Source organism: Pelecanus crispus, chromosome 2 (assembly GCF_030463565.1).
Source record: "Pelecanus crispus isolate bPelCri1 chromosome 2, bPelCri1.pri, whole genome shotgun sequence".
Classification (NCBI taxonomy): Eukaryota; Metazoa; Chordata; class Aves; order Pelecaniformes; family Pelecanidae; genus Pelecanus; species Pelecanus crispus.
In genome coordinates this window covers 38,591,680-38,606,387 of record NC_134644.1, presented here as the reverse complement: position 1 = coordinate 38,606,387, position 14,708 = coordinate 38,591,680, and the positions used below count along the sequence as shown (strand labels likewise).

The 14,708-nt window shown below is 52.0% G+C and overlaps 2 protein-coding genes across 3 annotated transcripts; both read left to right on the top strand.

The window, feature by feature from the left end:
* The first annotated feature begins 290 nt into the window (after positions 1–290).
* HOXA3 (homeobox A3) lies at positions 291–2,987 on the top strand. Of its 2 annotated transcripts, none has more exons than XM_075705673.1 (2): positions 291–756; positions 2,218–2,987. In XM_075705673.1, exons 1-2 carry the CDS (start codon positions 291–293, stop codon positions 2,985–2,987), a joined length of 1,236 nt encoding a protein of 411 aa, XP_075561788.1. The 2 variants fall into 2 exon arrangements, with proteins under 2 accessions (XP_075561788.1, XP_009490020.1); XM_009491745.2 differs by having other exon boundaries at positions 291–762.
* Positions 2,988–8,340: 5,353 nt separating this feature from the next.
* HOXA2 (homeobox A2) lies at positions 8,341–10,169 on the top strand. Its single transcript, XM_075706056.1, has 2 exons — positions 8,341–8,722; positions 9,424–10,169. The coding sequence occupies exons 1-2, from the start codon at positions 8,341–8,343 to the stop codon at positions 10,167–10,169; spliced, it is 1,128 nt and encodes a 375-aa protein (XP_075562171.1).
* Positions 10,170–14,708: the final 4,539 nt, after the last annotated feature.

Genomic DNA, 14,708 nt, shown 5'->3' with positions numbered 1-14,708 from the left:
TGCCAGTAAATCCAGGCAGCTTTTATATCGAAAGGCTCTGTGCCTGAGGCCAAGTCATGCTGCTAAATATTGCTGACCACTTTTTCTTTTATGGCTTTCATGTCACTTAGCTATTGAAAGTAAGATGGATTTGTACCATTTCTTCACCCTGCTCTGCTGTCCCCACACCCCAGGTCTGCCCGGAGAGGCCATTGGAGGAAGAGCGCCACGTGACAGAGGGGTGCCAATGTTATTCTCCAAGGGTGTCAAGACCCTGTCAGTTTGCGAAATAAATATTGGGAAACAACGAAATGCAAAAAGCGACCTACTACGACAGCTCTGCAATCTATGGTGCCTACCCCTACCAAGGAGCAAATGGTTTCACTTATAATGCGAGTCAGCAGCAATATCCTCCATCTTCATCACTTGTGGAAACTGAGTACCACCGCCCCGCGTGCTCCCTCCAGTCCCCTGGCAGCTCCGTGTCCCACCACAAGGCCAATGACATCAGTGAGAGTTGCATGAGGACCCTCCCCAGCCAGCCTCTCCAGCCCCCCGGCCTCGCCGACCCGCAGGCCCCACCGCAGCCGCCTCCAGCCCAGCAGGCACAACCTCCACCTCCGTCCTCCGCCTCACCATCTCAAAATGCCAGCAGCAACCCTGCCCCGGCCAACCCCACCAAGAGCCCGGCTCTTAACTCGCCCACCATGTCCAAACAGATATTCCCATGGATGAAAGAGTCTCGGCAAAACACAAAGCAGAAAAACAGCAGTTCCAGTTCAGGTATGAAACACGCTCCCCCCTCTCCCTGGGTACCTCGGGGTTGGCCACGCGGCCGGTGGGGAGGAGGGCATCACTGCCCACATGCACTTCAGGGAGGGAGGGGGCTTTTTTTCATCTCCAAGTTGACCCCCTCGAGCTTTTTGAAAGGGGTTGCCACCACTCGCAAGGGGAGCTCAGTGAACAAACCACCCCCTGCAAAACTTTCCCAGACTTGCAGGATGGGTCCGAAGTGATTTTGTTTCCTAGTGGCTAAACCACTTGTGCCCTTCTGCATCTATCACATTTCCTCGGTAATCCCCCCTCCAGTAAATCATGTCAGTGTGGAGCAGCCCAGGCCCTAAGCCAGAGGCCTGTCCCGAATACTTTGTTGGCACAGTGCTGTTAGATTAATAAGACAGTGACCTATCTCTGCTGAAGTGTAACAGGAATAAAATAGCTCATAATCACGTGCAGGCAGGATCAATGCCCTGCATGCAGTCAGAACCTCTTCCTATTTGAACAAGCTGATTGGCAAAGATACAAGCCTGGTAAACAAAAATCATTCTGGAGTGCCATAAACTTCAGCCCATAAAATATTATTGGAGGGATGGAAGTGTATATTAATGCTTTTATTACTCGAGGAAACCCAAATCGATAACACCAGTGCTAGCTCCAATGCCCGGGAGTTGGGCTTATATTAACCTCTTCCTCGTTTTCTCTTAAACGTGCCTTGGAAATAGAGTCCAAAACTTTAGCGAATGTCTTCGCTAGTCTGCTTTTTAAAGTCCTGGTAACACTACTGTTTACAGCCTTCCATATCATGTATTGATTTTATTGAAAAGCAGTAAGATTTAAATATCTCTGTATGCCTACACGCAAGCCTAGCCACCGTATGTTCTTCTTACGTATATTATACTTCCCAATCACTACCACATGTTTATGCTACATGCTAGACGTGATAGAAACACTATACTGTCGGTTCTATGCTTATATGTTATAATGTTATATTGTAGATACCTAACTTTCAGGCATCTCTAGCTGATGTGTATATATCAGGGTTTTCAGAAAAAGAGGGCTGCAGGTCTTTGCAGCAATGGAGAACAGCTAGGTCTTGAAGACCCTGATCCCACTATGTTAGCAGAGCCATAAGTTCACCTTCAGAGTTTCTACACCCCACTGTGTTTCCCCGAACCTTTCTTACTCCTTTATGCAAAGCTCAAGATATGTTGCATGCTGCCATTCTTAAAGGAAGCAAGTATAGTCATACAGTGACACTAATGAGGTGAAGGAAGTCTATTGAGGCTTGCAGCTTGGCACGACCGAGCTCACTCCATGGGGGAGTACTCGTCGCACACGTGGGCGTCCATCTCGCATCCGAGAGCTGGACTCTCCAGGTGCTGGTGTTGTTGGCCGTTGTCTCTGGTTGCCATGTCTGGGTTCGCCACGCTGATTGTGTTCTTTGTGTGATTTACATAGGTGAGAGTTGTGCTGGTGATAAAAGCCCTCCGGGGCAAGCCTCCTCTAAGCGAGCCCGTACAGCTTACACAAGTGCCCAGCTGGTAGAACTGGAAAAGGAGTTCCACTTCAATAGGTACCTTTGCAGGCCACGAAGGGTAGAGATGGCTAATTTGCTCAATCTCACAGAAAGACAGATCAAAATCTGGTTTCAGAACCGCAGAATGAAATACAAAAAGGATCAAAAGGGCAAGGGCATGATGACCTCTTCAGGAGGACAGTCCCCAAGCAGAAGCCCTGTCCCTCCAGCTGCTGGGGGATATCTAAACTCTATGCATTCTTTAGTAAACAGTGTCCCCTATGAGCCCCAGTCGCCTCCGCCATTTAACAAGCCTCATCAAAACACCTATGGCATCCCTGCATCGTATACCGCTCCTCTTAATAATTGCCCACCTCCTCAAAAGAGATACACGGGGACGGCAGCTGTGACACCTGAATACGATACTCATCCTCTTCAAGGCAACGGTTATGGGAATCCACATATACAGGGAAGCCCCGTCTATGTAGGGGGCAACTACGTGGAGACCATGACCAATTCTGGGCCTTCCATCTTTGGTCTAACTCATCTCCCTCATCCTCCCTCTGCCAACATGGACTACAGCGGGGCTGGGCCAATGGCCAACAATCACCACCATGGACCTTGCGATCCGCACCCAACATACACAGACCTTACCGCTCACCATCCTTCTCAGGGAAGAATTCAGGAAGCGCCCAAACTCACCCATCTGTAAGAGACAGGAGTCACTAAGTGGAACACCAAGCTCCCAACTTTTGGAAAGTACTCACCCCTTCCCTTCTCTCTCTCTCCTCCCCCCGCCCCCATGTGCCCTCCCTTCCCCTTCTCGTTTCTTTTGTTCGTTTTGGTTTGTTTTGTTTCCTTTGGTAAAAGCATTTTCTAGTTTATGTGACGTAGCAATATTTGTTGCTTGAATTGCTCTATAGTTTCACTAGTGGATATTTATCTTCTTGAACTGTAGCCTTGTGTCTCACTTTGGGAGTATGCAGAGGCTTTATACTTTACCTTCTACACTTTTATCAAAACAGGGTATATGAACAAATTTTCTATAAAAGGAATTCTTAAATGTGAATTTGTTCGTACATGATTGATCCCACGGGGAAGCAATTTTTTTTATTGCACTTCTTTTAAATAGCGAGAAAGACATCAAAAGCGCTTGGACAGGGACTCCCTGGACAATTATTAATACGTGTAAGTCTTTCAATGTGTGTATGCTGGTGAACATTCAGATTTATTTATTTTTTTTTCTTTGCAAACATTGAATAATCTAAGTGTTTAAAATTTTATTTATCCCCATTTGTTCATATTTATATATATATAAAAAATCTGTACCCTGAATATTCAGGAAGTATTTACCTGGCCATATGTTAGATGGCATATCGGCACGCGTAGGAAATATCATTTGAAAGGAAACTATAACTCCTTTTATGAAAAATGGTGGTAACGATGATGATGACGATGCAATAAAATCTGGGAAAAAAGACCACGGTTTGAATACTTTATGCTTGTAACATCCAGCTAGGCGGAAAGCGTGTGAAGCTGAAAAGGCTAGATTTGTTTTGAAAGTTATACATTCCTTGCTGCTCACGTTCTGAAAAAAAAAAATAATAAAGTTTTTATTCTGAATAATAAAGAGTTAAGAACATGTTCTTCGCAGCGCAAGGGAAGGGAGAGCCCTTCATGACGTGGGGAGTTGGGAAACTCGTCTGTAAACTCACACGAGGATCCGCTCGCCCACCCGAAGGGCCCCGCGACGCCTTTTTCAGCATTTCGTAGGCAGGGAGAGGGACATTCTTAAAAAATTTTTTGGTCCGCCCCCCCCCCCCCCCCCCGCCCTCCAGTGGGGTTTGCCGGCCCGCGGCGGCGGCCGCCTCCTCCTGCGCCCGCTGCGCGGTGCCCGCCCGGCGCGGATCGCCCCCTCCCCGCCCCGGGGGTCCGGGGGGGGGGGGGGGACCGGCCGCGGAGCAGCGTGGGGAGCGGCCCCTGCCTCCCGGGCAGGCCAGCCGGCTGTGCGGGGGTGTGTACACGAGTGTGTCCCTGTGTGTGTGTGAAGCACGTGGGAGTGGAGCTCGGGATAAAGCCCCGCGTGGGTGCGGGCGCGGAGGGGCCGCCTCGTCCCCCGCTCGCCCGCTGGGGAAGGAGGGGAGCGGGGCGGCCGAGCCCCGCCAGCGCCTGGGAGCAAGGGGGGTAGCGCAGGCCCCCGGCCAAACCCCCAACGCGGCTCGGGGCGGGGGGGGAGGCCGAACACTGCTGCCTCCGGACACGGCTCCTTCCACCCGCCGCCGTTTTTTCCCCCTTTTCCTTAAAGAAGCAGATTTTATCTTTTTTTTCCCTCTTCTCTTTGCTTTCAATTATTATTTTTAATTTTCTTTTGGGCTTGTTTAATTTTTGCTCGAGCCGCCTGCCCTCCCCACGGCAGCCTGAAGCTGTGGGGGAGGGGAGCCTTGTGCCCCCTCTCTTCCCGCGGGGGTGTGGATGTGTGTGCGTGCGTGTTGGGGGGGGCGGGGGGGGGCACACGGTACTGCAGCAGAGAGACTGTCCCGGCCCCAACCAGGCACCCGCGGGGGTCTCCGGTCCGAATCGGCTCGAGGTGGAAGGCAGAAACCCGCAAGCTTGTGCTTAAATCCGATTTTTCTTCCTTTCAGGCGAAATGTCCTTAATTTTTAGATTGAAACTTGAAAGATAAATCAAAATGGACCTTAATAGACTAGGTAAAATATACCCCTGCACGTTTATAAAGACATATTCCTATGCTGTGTAGATAATAACGCACGCCGTTCACCATCTGTATCTTTTAGAGCGCAGAAAAAAATGTCGCCATTTTGGTCTCATGCTGAAATATTATTAATCTTTGGGCTTTATCTTGTTCCCAGAACCATCCTTGCCTGATGCTGAAACATTGTCATGCATCCATGAATCTATATAGAGCTTTTCTGCATAAATAGATAAAGCATGCTCAGTCAAAGAAAGGGATTGCAAATATATTTAGACCGTGCTGTTTATTGTGTATGTAGATATGTAACCGTGGAAGGGAAGGTTATGTAGCCTGATATTTTTCATTGAAACCTGATTATTACCCAATAGAGACCAACGACTGATTATTATTTTGTAGGCGAAGGAAGCATTTTTGCAACACTGCAAGGCATTGCTCGTTTCAAATGAGCCCCCGTATAAAATTCAAGCCGGCCCCCCACCCCTCGGAGCAGTTAGGTTAGATACAACAAAAGGTAACGGTACAGTCCGTGATTCTTACTCTGCGGCTCCTTTAGCACCACGAATTACATTTAGGAAAATGTTCAAAGAGAAGGAATTTGGCGTTTCACCCCCCCTCCCACTCCGAAGAAAGAAAAATACAGGCGATTTGTCCCCCTTCTTTCCAGAAACCGTACTCAACCCCTTCTTCGGAGCCTGGAGGTTGCAAAGAAGAATTTGTATTTTTGCATTTAAGATTCGCCGTATTAAAAGATCCCTCTGGAGGCAGAAGTAATTGATTTGCCCAAGAATTTCGCGTCCCCTCTCCAAAGGTTTTGTTCCAGGTGGTTTTTGTATTAGACTGACCACAAGAAACAAATGTGCAGAATAGAGACACCCACACAGGTTTTACTCACAAAGCCTGGTTAAAGTCCAAACCTCTCTCTATATTATTTGTCATCCTGCTGTTAATCCCAATATTTTCCAGAGGGGGGAAAAAAAATTTAAAGAAAAGAAAAAGAAAAGCCCGACCCCAAGGTAGGCACTGAGAAGCAAAATAAAAACGGACTTTTCCCACAAGCAGCCCAGTCCTCTGCCAGCATATTTTAAAAGCAGCTTTTTTCCTTGTTTACTTGCGTTTCTTGCTCTGCCTCTTTTCTCGGCCACATTTGATCTTGGAAAGAGCAAGAAGCTTTAAATGTGTTCTTAAGGGCCAGTAGCTGTCAAACCTTTTGGCGGCCAAGATTGATCGCACGCAGACACCACCAGAGCTTTGTTTGGACTAAAAGCAAGAAAATTAAACCCCTTGCATTTTCCAACAGCATCGATATTTGTAAGGCATCCCTTTTGAGGGATTAAATGACAAGTCTCGTTCTATATTTTATTTAAACAAGCAACCACCAAAAAGCCCATTTAAAGCCTCCCGGCCCCTCCCCTCCCCCTCTCTCCAATGCCTTCGCAGATATGCTACATCTTGTGGGTGCATTAACTTAAAACCGATTTTTTAAATGCACTTCGCGCAGTCTGGACGCAGACTGATCCGCTGAGTGCTTGGGGTCTTGTTTTCCTTTTTTCCCCCCCCTCCTGCTTTTTCTTCTTTTTCTTCTTTTTTTTTTTTTTTTTTTTTTTAATTACGAAGACGCTTGCCGACCCCTTTTTGGCAACTCCGAAAATAAAGCGAGACGGCACCGCATCGCGCTGGCGATGGTCCCTGGCTCCTCGAGGACTCGGAGAGCGGCTCGGAAGCGCCTTCCCCCCCGGCCCCCCGGCGCACCCCACCCCGCCGGGCACCCCGGGCTCCGCGGGAAGGCAAGCCCCGTCCGGGCTGCCCAGGGCGGCTGTCACCGTAGGATTCATCAGGCTGGTGGTTGTGGCCATCATTGTCATCGCTCTCCCTCTCGCCTCAGTCTGGTTGGAAAATCGTGCCCAAAGCATCCAAATTCGGGACTTGCCTCGAGCTAGCGGGGGCGACTGGAGGCGGCGGCGGCGAGAGCCCAGCGTCGGAGGCGAGTGCCGTCTCTCAAGTCATAACCCCGCAGCATTTTCACTCTGCCTGGCCCCGTGAAAACAAACCCGCTACCAGCCCATATATTTCCTGGTAATCGAAAATACTCACCAGACCCAGCCTACTACGGTTATTAAGCAAATTATGCCAGCAGACGGGAGTATCGTTTGCAAGCTAAGGCACAGGATTTGGTTTGGTTTTTTTTTTTTTTTTTTTTTAAGAGGCAACAGCCAGACGCGTTTGCAGCCTCGCGATTTGGCTCGCCCAGAGAGGTACTCCTAGGGTTATGTTTTACGGTCCAATCCCGGGAAGCCAACTGGAGAGGGAAGTCATGAAGCACAAGGGCTGCTGCCTGTGTGACTCTTCCCCTAGAAGCAAGGTTGCTGAGGAAGATCCTGTTAAACAATGGCTCGGCACCGGCGGCCAATTGTTCTCCGTACTGTACACCCGATAGCCACCAAAAAAAGAAAAAAAAAAAAAAAAAGAAAAAAGGGGGGAAAAGGGAAAAAAAGGAAAAAACAAAGAAAAAAATAAAAAAGGAAGCAAACAAGAAAAAAAAAAAGAAAGAAAAAGGAGCTCATCGAGGCTGAGTCGGGAAGGAGAAACTAGTTTTGGAGGAAGTGCTATTCCTAGGAAAAAAATCAAGACCCTCTGCTTCAGACTCCTGCCTGGGTGCAACTTCTTATGCGGGGGCCTGGCGGTGTCAAAACTTTGAAGATTAATGGATTACTTTGTTAATGACTCAAGGCGTCAGATTGAGGTGCTTAAATGATTTGTGAGGTGCAAAGCGTTTTCCTGACAGTCCCAAACAATGAGAGAAGAGTGTGCGGGTGGAGGCGAGGGAGGCGGCAGGCTGCAGGACAAGCAGCCACACACACACACACACTCGCACACACACACACTCGCAGCCTCTCACACAAACATATCCACGCACACGCACCCTCCCCCCCACCCCCGATCATTTCAGATTAGGACGCCAAGGGGATAGATACTCGAGATATCATTTCCCTCTTTTAAAAAAGTGTAAATAAAGCCTTTCTGGCCCCCAATGAGGCGTTCCTTCCCGACTTTTTTGGATCAATCAAACAGACAGTGGCTTCTTTTGATTAAAGCCCAAATTGTCATTGGGCAGAGGCAATCATGTGACAGCCAATTCGGTCCAATTTCAACCTTGTCTCCATGAATTCAATAGTTTAATAGTAGCACGGTCCCCATACGGCTGTAATCAGTGAATTAGAAAAAAAACACCCCACCAGCGATCTTCTATGCTATATTTTTTTCTCCTCTCTCTCCTTTTTCCTGGGCCTTCCCCCCCCCGAGCCCCCTGAAACCGAGGGAACTTTTTCTCCGCGGGGGCTGCCAGTTGAAGGCCATGAATTTCGCATTTGAGCGAGAGATCGGTTTTATCAATAGCCAGCCATCGCTTGCTGAGTGCCTGACATCTTTTCCCCCTGTCGGTGATACATTTCAAAGTTCATCAATCAAGAACTCGACGCTTTCACACTCGACACTGATTCCTCCTCCTTTCGAGCAGACCATCCCCAGCCTGAACCCCGGCAGCCACCCTCGCCACAGCGGCGGCGGTCGCCCCAAGGCGAGCCCCCGCGGCCGCAGCGGCAGCCCGGGCCCCGCCGGCGCCCCGCCGCCCCCGGAGTACCCCTGGATGAAAGAGAAAAAGGCGTCCAAGCGATCCGCGCTGCCGCCCGCCTCGGCCTCCGCCTCAGCCGCTGGACCTGCCTGCCTCAGCCACAAAGGTCAGTCCAAAGACTCGCCGCCGGCCCCGCCGGGCCGCTTTTTTTGGCTCCCCGCATCCCCCCGGCTTCGCGGGGGGACGAGGCGGAGGGGCGGGCGGGCGGGGAGGACGGAGCTGGCGGGGCTCTCTGGAAACCCAAACTTTCCCCCAACTTGCTTAATGCGGGATGATTTATTTGAGTTGGAGCTGACCTCTCTTGTCTCGCCGTCCTAGAGTTAGGATATTTGACAGTAATGAAGAGTGATAGATTGCTCCCGCTCAGCTAAGCAGCTGATGCATTAATTATAAATTGCGGTATGGCTAATATAAAGTTTGCTCCGGTGTGGGGAGGTTGGGGAGCCGGAGGCAGTCGTTCCGCGGAGGTGGCCGAGGGGCGCGCAGCACCGGGCGCTCAGCACTGCAACACAATGGGTTTACTGCACCCAAAGGCGGCCATTTTGTTGCGGTTGCTATTTCATGCTATATGGCCATATAGATAGAGACACCTACGTGCAGAGAGAGGACTCCCCCCACCCCCCCACCCCCCGGGATGCGATGTGCTCGGGTGCTGAAATTCAATCCGTGCATTTATCCGTTTTGTGTGTGCGTGCGTGCGGTTTGGCTTTCGCTGCTCTGGCGGTGGTGCTTTGGGGTGCGTGTGCGCGTGGTGGTGGTGGTGTTTTTCTTTTTCTTTTTTTTTTTTTTTTTTTCTTTTTTTAACAGACCCCCTTGAAATCCCCGATAGCGGTAGCGGTGGATCTAGGCGGCTGAGGACGGCTTACACCAACACCCAGCTTTTGGAGCTAGAGAAAGAATTTCATTTCAACAAGTATCTCTGTAGACCAAGGAGGGTTGAGATTGCAGCCTTGCTGGATCTGACTGAGAGACAAGTCAAAGTCTGGTTCCAGAACAGGAGGATGAAGCACAAGAGACAGACCCAGTGCAAGGAGAACCAAAACAGCGAGGGGAAATTTAAGAGCCTAGAGGACCCCGAGAAAGCGGCGGAGGAGGAGGAGGAGGAGAAATCCCTCTTCGAGCAAGCCCTCAGCAACGTCTCCGGCGCTCTCTTGGAGCGGGAAGGCTACGCTTTCCAGCAGAATGCCCTCTCCCAGCAGCAGGCGCAGAATGCGCACAATGGCGAGTCCCAAACTTTCCCCGTTTCGCCTTTAACGAGCAATGAGAAAAATCTGAAACATTTTCAACATCAGTCACCCACTGTTCAAAACTGCCTCTCAACAATGGCCCAGAACTGTGCAGCTGGCCTGAACAATGACAGTCCTGAGGCCCTAGATGTCCCTTCTTTACAGGACTTTAACGTTTTCTCCACAGATTCCTGCCTACAGCTTTCAGATGCAGTTTCCCCCAGTTTGCCAGGATCTCTGGACAGTCCCGTAGATATTTCTGCTGACAGTTTTGACTTTTTTACAGACACACTCACCACAATTGACTTGCAGCATCTGAATTACTGAGAAATTAAAGACGTCCTCTCAAGGGTCCTGCTTTCTCCTCCTTATTCTTCTTCTTTATTTTTCCCGTGACTTTTTTTTTTTTCTCCTCCCTCCCTTTTTCTGGTCAGTATTTTCTGTTTGTTACCTCCCTCCGCTATGCCATTTTGCCGTTTCTTACGAAGTTTTAGTTGTGTTCAATTTTAACCTAGCCACATTCTAGGTCCTTCTATGAAAGCAATATATGAGGTCTGTAAGAAAGTGATCATATAGGAATTGTATCTTCACTTTCTTTTTATTTTTGTATTGCATTAGGATGCGTTGTCATAAGTATTTTTGGTAGAATAAATTCTTGTTTGCTACAAGGAGCTTTCTCTTTTTTCTTTCTCTTTCTCCCTCTCTCTTTCTCTCTCCTTTCAAGACTGATAACATGACGGGTATTTCTCCCCATCCCTTCTGCTATTAGTTCACTAATAAGCAAAAATCCAACATTCTGACTACAAGCTTTCCCCTTTTGGCAATTTAGGACATTTATTAGAGAGGAAAAAAAACACGTTCAAATTCTTTATTGCAAGGGTCCTCACAAGGAAAAAAAAAACCCCAAACCAAACAAACTAAAACCATTCACAGCTTTGATGGAGATCTCTTCCATTTAATGTATAAATGTAGCATCTTATCTCTGTGAGGATACAAAGCTTGCAAATGCTGAGCTGTAACAAAAGCATGAACGAGCACTTTCTCTGTTACAAGCAAAACATAAGAGACTCAGTAGGATAAGCATCTCCTGCAGAAACTAGCCTGTTACATACACGAAAGGCGCTTTTTTTTTTTTTTGTGGAAATAATCCTGTTTTTTCTAGAAAGTAATGCTTAGCAGCCAGCAAGCTGTTTCAGGAAGCGTATCTTAAAAAATATCAGGGCTCACAGAAAATGCGCTTGGTTACTTCTCATGTGCTGAGCGGTCCAAGAAATCGGCCCTAGAAGGAGAGGAAATGGAGAAGTTAGTGCCTGCAAAATCAAAAGGGTGGCAGAAATGCAGGGCGGGGGGGGTGGGTGGGTGTCGAAAAAAAGCATTTAGGGAGGCATCAGCCCCTCCACTCGGTCCTTTTGAGGGGTGGTGCAAGGATACAGCGGAAGATATTTTTCTGTTTAAACCTTCTTGCGGGGCGAAGGACTGATAACGAAAAGGGGAAACTCTGACTGTAAAGTTACAGTTTCCTCGGGGCTCCCCACTCTCTGCTGGCGGTAGCAAAGACGGGCTTTCAGCAACCTCCACCAAATTGCCTGCCACACGGCTAGCGGCGTTGCCGCACCCCAAAACGGAGGGTGAGCCCCGTCCTCCGGGCTAAAACCGAGCAACAGATGCCAGCGGGGCTCTGCCGCCCCAGGGCCAGGGAGTCCCGGGCGGGTGCGATCGCGGCTCCCTGTGTGCGTGTGAGTGCGTGTGGTTACATTACACAGGCGAGTGGGGCTTGAGCGGGGGTTTGTGGCCGGGGCTCTGCTGCCCGTCCATGCGAGGAGTGTTGTCTCCCAGCTCTGCAACACGTTGTGGAGCTGGGATGCGTGGGTTCTAGCTGGAAGGGCTGAACGCAATTCTTCCGAAAGTCATAAATCAAACTCTTTCTATGAATGAGAATGTCATCAAAGAGATCAATTGCAGGAACACATGCACAAATAAAAATCCTCTTACGTATTTGCCGGGGCTGGGGATCCCCGTCTAAAACCATTAAGTGAGAAGGCGTTTAGTCATAATTCATTTTTATTGCTCTTTTAAAACAACAGCTTGGCTGAGCTGCGGACGCGGCGAAACCTCGGCCCCGCTTCTTGTCCTTCTCTCTGCTCCAGCCCTGTCCCTGCGGAAAACGAGCAGCCTCACCGGCATTTTAACTCCTCTGCCACTGGGTTAAATTGGACTGCAACGTGCACGTACGGGTTGGGGTTTCTTTTGTGCCCAAATTTCTGGATGCTGACAACGCTTAAAAAAAAAAAAAAAAAAGAAAAAGGAAAAGGAAAAAACGCTGCAAGATTTAAACTTCTCGCAAACTTCGTTTAAATAAATGGGGGGATTCGGCGAGCATCAGTGGCCTCCGAGTCTCCCGGTGAGCCCTGGGGCCACAGCGGGGGCACACTCCCACGGAAAAGCCTAAAGCGCCGGGATCGCCCCCTCGGCCCCACTCCCGGGGCAGGAAACGCGGAGCGGGGGGCGCGGAGGGGCCGGGCCGGCCTGCGGGCAGAGGGAAGGGGCGGCAGCTCCCCCTCGCCGGGCCGCGGAGGGGGGGGTGTCCCCCCTCTGCTCCAGCCCTTCTCATGATGTAGCCCCCACGTACAGTACAGGCAGCAAACCCCCACAGCCCCGCCAGAGAGACAATGCAACAAAAGAGACAATGGCACGAAAAAGGGAGAGAAAAAAGGATTTCAGGATGCTGGAGACTGTAAGAGAAGTGCTGTGATTCGGCGGAATTTGCGGGTGGAACGGATCTATTTATAGTAAAATATACATTTTTCTTCTTGGCTGGCTGAAAAAGCACTGAAAAGATGCCAGCCCTTTTATTAGTAAACAGTCCCAGCGGCCTGCCTTTTTTTCTCTGCCTTATGCAGTATTTATCACAACCGGTTTACAAGAATGAAATAAATGTGTTTACAGCTGTAACCATAGCCAAAATTGGCGCACTATAATGCCATAAATGCCTCTGGAGTGTTGTTGCTCTTGTCCTCCACCCCACCCCCCTGGAGTTTAAGAAACTGAACCTTTCCAGAGGGCCCTTAACCATCCGTGCCTGCGTAGTAAATCAGAACAAATAGAAATATTGAGGGCATACGGATAGACGCGTGGTGGGGAGAGCAGCCCTTCGGCTTTGGCTGGCAGTAGAGAGGCTGTGGAGGTGGCATGGGATAAAGGCTGGCCTAATAGCAGTAGGAGAGCTTTGCACCTAGGAGAGGACGTTGTAGTTCATGTGGGAGGGAGGAGCTTGAGGGTCTGTGTGTGTGTGCGTGTGTGTGTTCGTGAGCAGGGAGAAGTGGCGGGGTGGAAGAGCCCTTTGGATTTCAAACCAGGCAAGAACCGAGCGTGAGAACAGAGGGGCGTAGGAGCCGGCTGGAAATGCACCTGCAGAAATAGAGGGGGCAGCCCCTCCTGGGGCTGGTGGCAGGGGACATGACTTTCCAACCACCTATCCCCGAGGTTAACGTTTCGCAGGACGCCTCTTTCAAGCGTGTTGGTGCCGTCCTCTCTCCCTGCAGACGGCTGGATGCCCCGGGACGGACGGACGGACGGATGCCCGGCCTTTACCTCCCCTTTCCTTTTCCGCATACGTAAACCGAATATGAGGTCGCAACCCACATCCCACCGCCCTCCCTCCTTCTCTATCCACGGACCCCTTTTTTTTTTTTTTTCGGTGGGGGTGGGGAGAGGTAGGTTCGAGTCGGTGCTCAGCGCGGTTCCCAAGGGTCCTGGGGCCGCCTCTGCCACTGGCCATCTGCCACCTCCCGCCACCGCCGGCCCCGGTGGCGGAGCGCAGGGACAAAGGGGCCGGGGCTGCGGGCCCTGCGCCTCCCGCCGCTCCCCTGCCCCTGCCCCGGGCCGCCTCCCCGGGCCGCCGGGCTGCGACCCGCGGCACCCCGGGCAGCCTTCCCCCCGCCCGGTCCCAGGGCGGGTGGGCGGCAGCGGCGCGGCGGGGACCCAGCAGATGGGCTGCGGAGCCCGCGGGCCCCCGCCCAGTCACCCTCCCCCCTGCCCCCGGCTCCTCCTCCCCTACCCCAGCCCCAGGCTGGCGCGGGTGAGCCCGGCGGAGGTGCGGGGGGAGCAGGGATGCGGGCCAGGGGGAGGCCGGTGGGCCCGGGAGAGCACAATGGCCGTCAGTCCCAAAAGCGGCTCATTTCCATGCTAATGTCCGCGGCCGCCTGGTGATGCGGCTGGACAAGCCCCTTTAACTCTTGGCGTCGCGTCGCGCTGGGACTGCGGCGGGGCAGGAGCAGCGAGATCCCTCGGCCCCATCCCATCTCCACCCCCATCCCCGTCTCATCCCCATCCACACTCATATCCCCGGTGCCAGCCCTATTCTCCCCCTTATCCTCATCCCCGTCCCTGTCTCCAACCGCGTCCCCATAGCAGTCCCCAGCCACATCCACGGTCCCGTCCTCATCCCCGTCCCCAGGGCCGATGCTCTCAGCGCTGCCCCCGCCGCCCTCCCCCTCACCCCCCGCCCCGTACCGCGGATCCAGCCGCCCTCCCGCGGCCCCGGCCGGGGGATGTGGGGCGGGGGGCGGCGGAGGTGCCCAGCGCCGGCCTGACAGCGCCGACAGCGGGGGAGGCGCCGGGGCACCCCGGCTGCAGCAGCACTCACCCTGGAGGGGCCGGCCGGGGGGCTCCGCGGGCCGGCCCGGGCGCAGCCGCCGGGTCTCTCCTGCCTTCCCCTCTCAGCCGGCGGGCGGGACCCCGGCGGCGGCGGCGGCTGCGGCGGCGGGGCGACAGCCCAGCCCGGCTCGACCCCCCCCTTCCCTCCTCCCGCCCCCCCGGGGGGCCGCCGCCGCCCTGCCCCGCGGTGCCGCGCCGCGCCGTGCCGTG